Source organism: Pogoniulus pusillus, chromosome 7, assembly GCF_015220805.1.
Source record: "Pogoniulus pusillus isolate bPogPus1 chromosome 7, bPogPus1.pri, whole genome shotgun sequence".
Taxonomy (NCBI): Eukaryota; Metazoa; Chordata; class Aves; order Piciformes; family Lybiidae; genus Pogoniulus; species Pogoniulus pusillus.
In genome coordinates, this window is record NC_087270.1 from 30417864 (window position 1) to 30431116 (window position 13253).

The window sequence follows — 13253 nt, forward strand, 5'->3', positions numbered from 1 at the left end:
TTTGCTTGGTTTGCTGTGGCTTTCCCATATTCCCCACGGAAACGGTGGAGGTTGAACACGCCTGAATGGCAGAAACTGAAAGAGTCCCCCGAATTTAGAGCTCTTTCTCCCTCTTCTCCGTAGCGGGCGAAGGACGCTGGCCCTAGCTAGGCGCTTCGCCTCGGGCTCACCCCACCGGCCACCGCTCCGGCGGGAGGAGCCGCCTGCCGCCCCAGAAGCCGCGCAGAGAAAGCACCACCCTGGGCTGCTGCTTCGGAAGAGGTGCCCTATAGCTCGCTTCCGCGGGGCACACCCTGCCGCCTGCCTGACGGAGCGGACCCAGACCCGAACCCAACCCCGGACACGGACCCGGACCGGAACCGGGACTGGGACCGGGACGTGGACAGCGACCGCGGTGAGCGGGGCGGGGTTGCCCTGAACCCACCCCGCGTGGCACAGGCGGAAGGAGCAGTTCAGCCGCTCCCGCCCCCCTCCCGCCGCCGCCCTGCGCGGCCTCGCCGGCTGCTTCCGCCCGGTTTCGGCAGACGTCGCTGGTGCTGGCCATTCCCTCGCCGCCGCTACCGCTATGCTAGGTGTTGGGGAGCCTACGAAGTGGGAAGGTGCGTACACCAGCGGTGCGGCGACATCTCCGCTCTCAGCCGCCCCGCGCGGGGCGGAGGCAGCGCGGAGGGGCTGCGCCCTTGCCAAGGGGAGGGTCGGCCGGGGCGTCGGGGCTGGCCGGGTGCTTCGCGGACTGCCGGGCGGGCCCTGCCCTCCTCTAGCTTGTGTGGCGGGCGGTGTCGGGTCCGGAAGCAGTGCGACGAGCGGCTGTGCGCACTGGGCCGAGCAGAGCCGGTTGCCGGACACTAGTGCTGTTGTCGTGTGCTGCGGCAGCTGGCGAGCCGCCCGCGGGGCTGTCACGGTGCCTTGCCGAGCAGTGGAGTGTCCCCCAGACCTTACGTAACGGCTGTGCAGACGTCAGATTCATAACAATCGTATTCTGTTAAATGGTGTTGGTGACAGATAGACGTAGGGTTAAGGGTGGCATAACATCCCGTGCAGTAAGTGATGCTCTGTGTATGCTTCCTTGTCTCCTGTTTCCTTGGATTAGAAAGAGACTTCAAGAAGCAAGTCCTAAGCGGTGTCTCCTTTTCTAGAAAATAACTGCAGTGATGCTACTTACGGTGCTTTATCTATGTCAGTACTTGTTCCCCAGAAGCGTCACTTGGCGCTGACAGATATTTATTGTCTAAGGGACAAGCAAATAGGAAGAAAAAGTCTGTAGCCTAAATGGCCTGTAAATAAACAAAATAAAAGAATATAGTTTTGTAGAAATTAAAAGTGAGATGGTATTTATAAATGGAAAGAAGTATTTTTTAACAGAAGGACTAACTAATGTGGAAAAGCAAAGAGTGTAGCAGGTGTACACACAGCCCTTCAGGAACGCTCTGTCAGTCAGGTTTGTTCCCAGGACAGCTCCCAGCGCATCATCATTGTTAGCAAATACATGCTGGAAGGTAGCTGCTACGAAAGAGAAGAACTGCCTGTTGCCAGACAGGAGACAAGAGCAGGTTCTGGAAGCAGTGTCAATGCTGGCATGGAAGTGTATGGATAATGCCTGAGATGCAAAGGGCTTTCTTACTTGGTAGCTTTTTTATTGTGTTTGCAAAAATAGTGAAGTAGTGGTTTTTTGTTGTTTTTTTTTTTTTCCTTAAGTAAAATATTAAAGCATTAGTATTGGAGGACTTTAATGGCTTGAGTGATTCAGACCCATATTTTCTAAGGTGCGGTATGCTCCTGGCCTTCTTCCACTGTGTTATCTAATGGAGGTGTGAGAGTTCATCTGCATGGACCTGTTGTAGACTCTGGGTATGAATTCGTATTCTGTGTGTGTTGTAGACTAGACGCTTTCAATTATTAATTAAGATTATTGCAGTAACCTATTTTCTTGCAGCAGTTGTTTATGATTTCATGTTTTGAGGGAAGTAGTCACATGTTTGTAGAACTAGGTAAGCAATAGCGCTAACATTTAATGTTTTTCATCATGGGATTCTTACAAGGATTGTGTTAAAAAAAAAAAGGCAGTGATTTTTCAAGAATTGCTGACAATACCCTAACCAGATGTTTGTTAAAGGGAAGCCTATATGATCGTTTGTCACACAGTCCCACTCAATTAAGCATCCACTCAATCTGCACGGAAGTACCTTCCAGGAACTTTCTGGAACAGACTTAAAGTTCCATAGAGGATTTCTTCTCCAGCAATTTACACCTTGCCTTTAACCCAGTTAGCCCTCCAGTACTTGTGACATCCAGCCTCAAGTACTTCTGAGAGTCAAATATCCACTACCTGAGGAGGCATCTCTGTTAGTTTTGAATGTTCTTTCTCCTACTTCTATTTGCTATTTCCTGCTTTTCCCATTAGAAGAGACACTAATGAGCTACTACCTATTTATCTATTTGATGTGATTCACAAAGGCAATTAAAATAAATTCTATATAGTTAATAAAAAAAAATCCATTACTGTGATTTATTATCATGTGGCACCTTGTCTGGAAAAAGGGATGATCCTCATTTTGAGTAGTATCTAGGCTGTATTTACCAAGTATTAGGAGGAGAATGTCAGTGTTTAAGCTTTAGTGGTGTTGTGCATGCATTTTCACAGACAACATGCAGCAGGATATGAAGGACAGGTTCTTAAATGAAGCATGCTTTTAATAGTGGTATAATTATTTTTTTGCTCTTTACAAATCACTAATACTGCAAATGTTCCATAAAAGTTTCAGCTAAATTTCATTCTGTTTTGTACTTTAAGTAATATTTAGACAACTACTGAGGTCTGTAAACAGATTGCTGGAGGAAGTAATTCTGATAATACTTACAGTAGGAAACAAATTTGTAACATGAAAAGTCTGAGCAGACCCTTAAGCTTCAACCAAATCTGGAACTTCACAGCAAAATACTAGGCTAAGTACGTAGTCAGTTACTAAAACGAATGAAAGGATTGTTTTATTTACCTATCTAGGATTGCACAATCACCTAATGCAGCAGTACATTGTGTGATTAAGTGCCTTGTTAGGTAATCCTGATGTGCCAGAACAATGTTTAACCAGAGATGCCACAACTTCAAGTATGGCAGGATTTTTTTCACAGTATCCTTTTGTCTACCTAATGCTGATGGTAACCATGCAGTTCTTTTGATTCTCTCAATTTTCTATCTCATCTCTTCCATTTCGGTCCTGTTCCTCTTGTCATTTGTTTAGACAGGTCCTTTACTCTTGATTTCTCATTTCAAGAAAAAAAGTAACTGATAAAAAGTTGCTGGAAATCTGATCCCTCATATTTTACCTAAAAAAAAAAATCTATCACCAGTTTGAAATAAAAACACTATCAACTGATAAATGGATTATTATTTGCACCTCAGATGGGCACATGCTTTGCTCATGTTTCTGTTTTTCCATAGGCATGCATTGTCAGAGTTTGGCAGGATTACTTTGATGAGAGGAATTGGGTGATAGTTCAAGGGTTCTTTTTTTTTTTTGGGAAACAAATCCAGTAGTGTTTCCAGCATGGTGAATTGACTTGAATCCTCTTGCTCCTAGAACTGTAGGCATGTATGGTGGATCACTGACATGTGCAGCACTTCTGCAGCACTGGTTCTAAAGACACTCTTTTGGATGCTCCACCACTTTCTCCAGACTGACTGTTCAACTACGTGTCCTGCCCATCTCATCAGCAGAATGGAGAACATCACTGTTGCTTTGTACTGCAAAGGACTTAGGGCACCAGGCTTCCTATTAGTAGGATAGGAAATTATATTACTGTAGTGACTTGGGGACCTAGTGCTATCTCGTATTATTCTTCGTGTTCTCTTGCTTATCTCTGCTATTCATTGATTCTCTTGCTTGGTTTCACTTGTCCTTTACAGGATGCTGCATGCAGCCTATTTTCATTCTCTGCTAGCAGTGCATTCATGGGCTGTTTAGGTTAGTAAGTGAATACTGGAATGTACAGCAGCTGCAGTAAATATAAGAAGGAGGTGGTCAGCAACAAACATAGGTTGAGAGATTACTGGAAAATGCTGTTGTGACTAGTGAGCTGGTAAATAGACAGTATTTTGACTAATTCTTTTCTGTCCTTGTTAGCAAGAAAACTGCCAATAGCTGGAGAGTTGAGTCAAAGGGAAGGTAAACATGATCTGAGGACACATTAAAGAGGAAATAATAAAATGGGAAGAAAAGAAAAAAAGTGTTTTGAATTTGGAGCATAGGCTAAGGAAGAACAACTAACGTGGGAATATGGAGGAAGCATATAGAAATATGCTCTATAGGGAGGTTTGTGCTGAAGAGCACAATGAAGGATGAGGGAAGCCAAATCAAGGACAGCGTGATGCTAATTGGATTGGTGTGTGGATTTTTTGCTTTGATACCTGCTTCTTGCTATTATTCATTATGCTCTTTGAGCTTTGCCTTACTTAGCAAGAACAAAGAGAGAATAGTGCTCTCCATTGAGTAGCGAATATTATTCTGATGGGAAGTGGAAAACGAGTTATTTAGCATAAGATGAAATAGCAGTTGCTTTATAGTCGTTTTGCCTATCACTGCTGCTGAAAGACAGAAGTTTTTTTCAGATGCATAACTTCTGTGTGCTGTGGTTTCAATGCATTCATATACAGGTTACCAGTACTTTTAAGTCTTTCATTTTCAGGTTTCATTGTGTGTTGTCCGTATTACCTAACTGACCTAAACTGCTGTCCAACACAAATGTGAGGCTTGCAGATTTTTTTTAATGTAGGAGAAAAAAATAAGAAAAGGTGTAAAGCTCTCCTTTTTACTAGACACAATAGGTATCAAATCAAAAGGCAGAGAAGTATCTATCATCTTTGTTTGGTGAGCAAACACTTTCTTCCAAAGGCCTAGACCATAAGCAAACTTGCATGTGCATGTTTTCTGTCTCTTAATACCATTTAAAATGTCTTCTTGAGCATTTGTCTTTGTTTATCTGTTCTTTCACTTTTTTGACCTCTGCTCTGCTGTTTCTCTCTTTCTGCTATTGAAGTAATACCCTGTAAAAGGCTGTGGCAACTCTTCACTTACCTGTTCAATTTTGAACATGCTGTTTTTAGTGGTGATATGTCCTGAACTTTGAAAGCCACTGATATTTCTTCTCTCTATATTCACACGTAAGTGTGGTTGATTCTAGTTCATGAAGTGTAGTCTGTAATGATGATGCCACATTTCAGTTTTGTGTGGTCGGTCCCAGAACACTTATGTTCCACATAATCCATGTTCAAATAAGCAATTAAAGTCAATGTTCTGAAATCCAGTGAGTTTCATAGAATCATAGAATCAACCAGGTTGGAAGAGACCTCCAAGATCATCCAGTCCAACCTATCACCCAGCCCTATCCAGTCAACTAGACCATGGCACTAAGTGCCTCAAAAAAGTTTATCAGAACATATTTTGCATTTAAACCCATCAACTTCATAATCAAACCATTAAATAATGTGATGAGCTGTCCCTTGTCTCCACAAAAGTTATACAAAATGTATACATTGCAGACATCTCTCTATTTGTGACAGTTTTCTCATGATGTCCATTGGAGAGTAGTAGTACAGGTTGAACTTTTTAAAGCTGAAATTCAATGAGGTGTAAAGATTAGTTAAATTTTATGGTGGACCTTTCTGATGCAGTTCCTCAGGGTTTTAACCACCTGCTGAATAATTTTGTACCACTCCAATGCAGACCTGTATCATTGCGAGATCTGAAAATGTTTTTCTGATTTCTTGATTCATTCCCTGCAAAACTCTAAAGTTTTTCATAGCAGAGTAAAGCATTTTGGAACGGGTTGGTGAGGGATGCATCTGTTCCTGATTTGAATCCACAAAATCTGAAGATAATGCTTTTTCAGTTTGTGAGTCCTGTGTTGCTCCGCTGAAAAGCTGTCTCTATGTCTGGTTTTAGAATGTTTGGCACTCACAAGGGACCACTTGTCCAGTACAGGATTGATACCCAGAAGTTATTTTCCCTGCTTCTCTTCTACCAGGACAGCACACGTTCTTGATAATTGCTGCAAGGTTGCTAGTGGTAATGAAACACAAATGTTATGATGATACTCTAGGTCCAGTTCTTAAAATGTTAACTAGATGCTTTTGCTGTTATAAAGATCTTGGTGCTATGTAGCAGTATCCACTTTTGTTGTATTGTTTTTTTTTCTTGTTGGATCTTATTTGATCATATTCTCATTTGCTTTGAATTGTTTGTCCAAATTCTGTGCGCTGATGGATTGCTGCTGTACAATGTATGCACAAAATAGTGGCTTTTGGACTTGGGAGATCAACATTAAAACACTTTTATCTGTTAATTTGAAGATGAGATTTACCAAAAAGTGATAGTGACTGCATGTGAAGTCTTTGAGAGTTCCTTTTGGGAATTGCTGGCCTACAATATTGGGATTTTTTGCTTACTATCTCACTGTGCTTTTTTCTTTATATAATATGTTTCAATCAACTTTCAGGACATACAAGGTAGAAATACTAAAATATCTTTTAGATAAGCCACTAGAATGAATCTTTTTTTCTTTCCTTGTATGTGACTACAGTTACCATTTAACAATACTGGAAATGCTGAAGTTGGACTGCCTTTTTTTGGACTGCCTAGATTGTCATTTGTTGGATAAAGTTATTCCTGTTAGAATTTATCTAGGTTTATTCAAGTCTGTTTAAGCCATATCTCTTGCTTCAGAAGCCTGAAATGTGGTTCTTAGAAGATTGGAGATACTGTATAGAGCTTGAATAGGCAGATGCTTGTATATGTCATCATTCATCTTGAGCACATTTTAATTCATATGTATTTTAATTCATATGAGCTGATGAAGTAGCTTGTTTACTGAAGGAAAAATAAAAGAGTTCACTCAATTGTCCAGTTACAAAGTGACAGTCTAATTAAAGATTCCATAAATAATAAATAAATGAACTGATGAACATGTTTGGCTTATTTGGCAACATAAAGTTCTGTTTCCCATCACTGCAATCAAATAAAAATTTTCAGAAAAGTTACAATGGTATGCAAAAATATTTGCCTGAATTGATCATTTCTTGGTTAGATTTAACTGACAAAGAATTCTTTAATCCATTGAAAATTTCTGGAAAAGTAAGTTAGACTGAGCTTAAAATGAGGAGTCTTCCTGGTGCTGGAAGGGATTCTAGCAATTATGTTCCTTTTGGGGTATTTTCTTTTGGGGTTTATTCTCATTTTTTGGAAGGTTGTTTGTTTCATGGTGTTTTATTTGTTGTTCTTTTTAAGCGGTGTTGTAGTCACGTAGTTGAGGCACAGGACTTGCAAAAACAGTTGTGTAGTAGTTCTGTTGGTTTGGTATTTATTCTTTTGTTTGCTTTCAAATAGGTTTCAGATGAATCTTTTCAGTGGATGGTGTGACTAAGAAATTTTAAATTACTTGCCTTTAAGGTAGGATAGACTTTATTGTTTCTGTGACAACAATTGAAAAATGCTTTTACTCATATAGTAGTAATATGTATCAACTTCTGCAATTCAAACATAAAATACCTAATTGAGCCTCTGTTTCCTGGAGATGACAGCAGTTTGGGGAACATTGCTTGAGAGTTTTGCAGTTATTCTACAGGAAGATGTAATAGCAAAGAGGCAGTTATGTAAATATCTATAGATGTATTGTAACAGTATCTTACTCTGTCCAACAGCAAACATGAAGTCGGCTTCAGAAGAGCCAGTCCCATTGCATGAAGAATTTATCTACTGCTGTGGAGCTGCTACCCATGTCTTGAAATGTGGGCCATGGAAAGACCTCTCAAAAGATGAAAGCAAAAATCTACCTAGGCTCTTATTCATGATTATTCCTGGTAAGAGTCTTTTCTTGAGTATAGAAATGTGGTGATTGGAAAAGGGTTGTTCGGTTTCAAAAATTCAAGATTCTTAGAATGATAGGGATTGGAAGGGACCTCTGTAGATCATGAAGTCCAATGCCCCTGCCAAGGCATGATCACCTAGTGCAGATCACACAGGAGTACATCCAGATGGGTCTAGAAAGTCTCTACAGGAGGCTCCACAACCTCTCTGGGCAGCCTGGTCCAGTGCTCTGTCACCTCATGTTGAGGTGGAACTTCCTGTTTTCCAGTTTGTGTCCATTGCCCCTTGTCCTATCAGAGGACACCATTGAAAAGAGACTAGCACCTTCTTCTTGACACCCACTCTTCAGATATTTATAAATATTAGTAAGATCTCTCAGCCTTCTTTTTTTTTCCAGACTAAATAGCTCTCAGTATCTCAGCCACTCCTCATAAGACAGTCCTTTAATTATCCTCTTAGCCCTTCGTTGCACTCTGTAGTATATCACTCTCCCTCTTGAGCTGGCCCCCACACATGGCCAAAACATCAGTAGTACTACAGTGGTGAAATTTCATTGCTGCTGTTGTCTGTGTTCATAATGGTGCTATAAGCTAAAACCAAGAAATTAGGATGCCTCACTCATTTGCTTGATGATGGTGGTTTACTGACAGCATCGTGGGTTTTTGATGTTACTCTCCTTCCATTTGTTTCCTACATGTTGAAGTCATAATGCAATATCAGCTGTGTGCCAACTGAAAGATGGAAGTTAAAATATTTGAGGGGAAATTCTGGATCCATTATTTCTTTTAAAGTTGGTGATTTTTTATAGTATATTATTTTTAACATACAATTTTTGCACATGAATTTTTATGATAATCCTCTTAAACTCAATGAGCACTGTATAGTTCTGGGTGATACTTAAATCTGGTCATCTCCAAGTTGAATCTCTAAACTGTCATTCAGGATATGTTAAAATCAATGGAGAAGATGATGAATTGTAGTTCTGCCATTAACAGTAGCAGAGCTTGAGCTTGCTGTAACTCTTTCATGGCCATTTATTGTACAGATTTCTAGTGTGTCCTGTAATATAGTTGGATGTATCTGCTGCTATTGTTATTTCTCCAAGGATTAGTGGTGCAAATGAGGAGTTTTGTGATTACTTGATCTTTGACTTACTGTTTCTGGTAGAACAGGCTCTGCAGTTTATGATATGACAGTGTGTGGGTTGGTCCTTATTTAGTCGTGGAAGGAAGCACAGGTTCTATTTTCCAATTTTTTGGAAGGTTTTTGAAGCCCTATGGAGTATTTTGTGTTAGTTTCTGTGGGCTTAATGACTTTATGCCTTTGCCTCCTGGTGCTGAATAGTAGTCTAACTTTTAATCCAGTGACAGTGAAGTTTAAGTTTTTCCTTAACTGAGGAGAAGTAAGCTTTGTGGGAGCAACTTTTTAGATTGGATAATTCATAGTGTAACTCTTCAGACTATCTGTGGATCCAAATAGCAGAACAGTTTTCTAGAGGTACAGGCCTGATTAGATGCTTTTGAAGTGCTACATTTTTCCAGTTAAAGCATTTTTGGAAGGCTTAAATGAGCAGCTGTTTTTCCAAGAAATTCTGAACCTGTCACCTCTTGTCAGGTTTTGATACCCTTGTGTTTGGGTTATTAGTAGAGCCTGTAAGTAACCTGTAAAGCTAATTTAAATTAGTAGAAAGAATTAAAGGTGAAGAGCACAAAACTCAAATATTAGTAGTCATGGTAAGGTATCTCTGCAAGGCATGTAAGTTACTCTGCTCAAAAAAAAGAGCCTCAGAAACTGCATGGGTTCTAAATTCATCACAGGGAACTTTTTGTGCAAGAAAATGTAATGCCAGGGCTACATGGAGCTTATTTTCTGAAGAGCAGTTCTGTAAAGACTCCTTAATAACATCTTACGTTAACTAGATATGCATCCAGAAATGGATATCAGTGCAATATTCAGAGTGCTTCTGTCATGGTCTGCAACTTTACAGCAGCTGATTTATGTTTTTGCTCTTATTTCAGAATTATGTTGGTAAAAACCTGGAAGTTCCCTCACTGAGAAAACAATTACAAAATACAGCAACCACAATAATGCTATCTTCATTTTAGATACACAAATTCAGTAGTGAATTGTAACCCAAGTTCATTGCTGTGGTTGGCAGGGAACTGACTAGAACCTGGCATAACATAATGCAGATTTGATTCTCATAAATCAAATGTTTTTTTTCCTACTGGTTTATGCCTCAATTTTAGCCTTCAAGGGAAATACTATCTGCCAACAGCCTTAGGACAGATCCGGGCATTTGGGTCATCTGGCAGCATGTTGGTGTACCTAAACAGTTAGGATTAGATAGCATTCCCTTCATGCTTTTGTTACTTCACAAGTATGAAATGTGGAGCCCTTCTGAAGTCCAGCAATTTTCACACTTGAAAGGCATGTATCCCTCCTTGAGATATATATATATTTTATGGAATGAAATAGAGGGGCTAAAGGGTAGCTTAGAATAGGTCAAGGAAGAAAATGTCCAGACACAGGCAGCTCTTGCTCACAAGGGAGAGTGTGCACAACTGAGTGTCCAGTGATCTGAACCGAGCGTGTTTAGTCTGATTACATGGGATACACTGTCCTGCATGTTAAACTGCTCTGGTACGTACTTTTCCACTCCTAATACAATTCCTGCATATGATTTTGTTTATATGTAATCAAACAAAATGGGCTTGAGGGTGAGAATGGAAGAAAAAAAGAAAAGATAAAGTTCAGCCTCTGCTGGAATCAAATTGTTGCCAGAGGTTTGAGAATAAATCCTTTATTTTTGTTTTGGTTTTTCTTAATTCAGATTTCTTCTTCATGGGGAAGACTTAACTCTGAACTGACTTCTTTTTTAAAAAAAAGAGGGAGAGGGAGAGAGCTGACTCTGAAACATTGTTGTACTCTGAAATTAATGGCAAAATTCCCGTTGACTTTAAGTGAGACAGGATCTACCTCCTGAGGACTGATAGGTTACTGTGCTTGAAGAAGTTGGAGCCCAGAACGTTCAGTGGGGTTTGGTCTCATTTATCTACAACAAGCTAATGTTTTATTAATCAAAGTCTCTGTACACTTAGAATTTTAATAAAATTTTATTTTATTACTTGACATTTTTAATGTGCACTTTTTTGTTGTTCCATAATTTTTTTCCTCATGTAAGCAGAACATCTGTATAGGAATAATAATGTGTTTACTGAAATAATTAGCATGTAAACAGCACCATTTTTCCTCGATCATAGAATCATAGAGTGGTTTAGGTTGGAAGTGACCTCAAACATCATCCAGTTCCAACCCCCTGCCATAGGCAGGGACACCTCCCACTAGAATAGATCACGCAGGGCCTCATCCAACCTGGCCTTGAACACCTCCAGGGAGGGAGTATCCGCAACTTCCCTGGGCAACTTGTTCCAGTTTAAAACCATTACCTGTCATCTTGTCGTTACAAGACCTTGTAAATAGTCCCTCCCCAGCCTTCCTGTAGGCCCCCTTCAGATACTGGAAGACGACTCCAAGATCTTCTAGAAGCTTTCTCTTCTCCAGGCTGAAGATCCCCTATTCTTGTAGCCTGTCCTTATAGCAGAGGTGCTCCAGCCCTCTGATCAACTTCGTGGCTCTCTGGACTCGCTTCAATGGTTTGATGTCCTTCTTGTGTTGGAGTCACCAGAACTTCATGCAGTACTCCAGGTGGGATCTGACGAGAGCAAAGGGTGAGAATCCTCTCCCTTGCCTTGCTGGCCACACTTCTGTTGATGAAGCCCAGGACATATATGTACTTCCTGGCCTTTCTTAATGTGAATTCTTTTCTGTTAAAATCAATGAGATTTACTTATGAGAGGAAAATTAAATGTGTACAGTTGGAGGATCAGGTCCATGGTTTTCTGGAAATGTAGGTGTTAGGGAAAGGACAGGAATTACTTTTTTCTCCTGTGTAATAAAGGTCTATTTTCCTATTTGCAATGTTTGTTTAGTGTAAAATTAGCAGTGAAGTGTAAAATGTACTGCAGTAATATTTAACATTGCTTGGGTTCTTTGAAAACCAGGATCCACAAAGTGTAATGGAATATATCTTTTACTGCTTTAAGAGCATCTGTCTATTTATGTCTGTGTGTTTATGAAATGTTTAACTTCATAAATTAATGCAGTACAGATTTTAATATCATCACACTGTTTACCTCATGAAGTTTTGGCTTTCAAGTTTTTCTTGCATTTCATTGCAGGAGTGCATCATAATACCATAATTTTTGTTACCATTGCTGTAAACTGGGCAATGTTGTACTCAGGAAGCTTAGTTTGTGGTTGAAAATGCATAATGTAATTTTTTTTTGTGGTAAAGCATGCTACACAAGTTTCATTCATTAATATACAGGAATCATTTCAGAATTTGGTTCTCTGGCATGCATGCAGAGAGCTTTCTATGCTTGCCAAGTTTCATGATCAGCCTATTTGCAGTTGGATTGCTGCTGGGTTATTGGATCTTCTTACTGTTTTACCAATTCATGCAGTGACTCTGTGATATTTAAGGCCTATGCGAACTTTAACCAGACACTGAGCTAATCCTCAGAGTGAAGAGTTGCTTATGGGTTTCTGCACACAATAGAAAGTGAGGGCTTGGATTCTGAAATTCTCCTAGGAGTAGTTACATGCACTTAAATCAACAAGAACATTGTCACATGAAGACAACTGTTTTTAATCAGTAAAAATAGTGCAGACAATTTGCCTGGATTATGACAAGTCTTTAATGTGTTCTTGCTTCAAGTGAGACTTCCTGTTAGCTGTAAAGTCTTTGAAGTTCTATTTTTGACTGCAATGTAGGGACTCTGAAGAGCTTTCAATCTATTATATGGCTTTGTCTTCACTTGCTGTTTTGGTATTTAACAGTCAACACCCTCAGTATTTGCATAAGAAAAGTGATATTAAAAAACACTGTATAATAAAACTTTGTCCTAAAACTGATTATATAGCCCTGAAGCTTAGTTCCTTTGTGCTTTGTTTCTTTGGCTCACACCATAGCAGCTTTTAAAATGTTGATCATTCACTTTGCTCAGTAGTTACTGGAATGAGTAGTTCCTCAGATGTTTAGCTGTCACCACAGAGAGTAAAGGCTTTGCTTAATAATAAACAAGTCTACTTCCTTATTCTGCAAACTGTCAAGCATTTCAGTTCTCTTCAGATTGGTTTTAGGATGTGTTTTGTTTTAAACAAAATTTGTGATTAAATGTGCTTGCTGGTGCATGATCTGCATCATGTAAATATTGAGGAAATGGCCTCAATGGGGAGGTTTAGATTAGATAGTAGGAAAAATTCTTTACTGAGGGAGTGACTAAGCATGGGAATAGACGGCCTGGGGAAGTGGTAGACTCACTGACCCTG

General features: G+C 40.0%; 1 protein-coding gene across 3 annotated transcripts in view; it reads left to right on the forward strand.

The window, feature by feature from the left end:
- The first annotated feature begins 205 nt into the window (after nt 1–205).
- The window catches only part of LDAH (lipid droplet associated hydrolase), a 116221-nt gene continuing 103173 nt past the window's right edge, over nt 206–13253 (forward strand). The window contains exons 1-4 of one of the 3 annotated variants that reach the window (XM_064146387.1): nt 206–599; nt 1764–1848; nt 7380–7442; nt 7694–7852. In XM_064146387.1, the coding sequence (XP_064002457.1) occupies nt 7699–7852 (154 nt within the window). In that variant the 5' untranslated portion in view covers nt 206–599; nt 1764–1848; nt 7380–7442; nt 7694–7698. The remainder of the gene's footprint in view (nt 600–1763; nt 1849–7379; nt 7443–7693; nt 7853–13253) is intronic. The other 2 variants (XM_064146386.1, XM_064146385.1) reach the window with 2 other exon arrangements.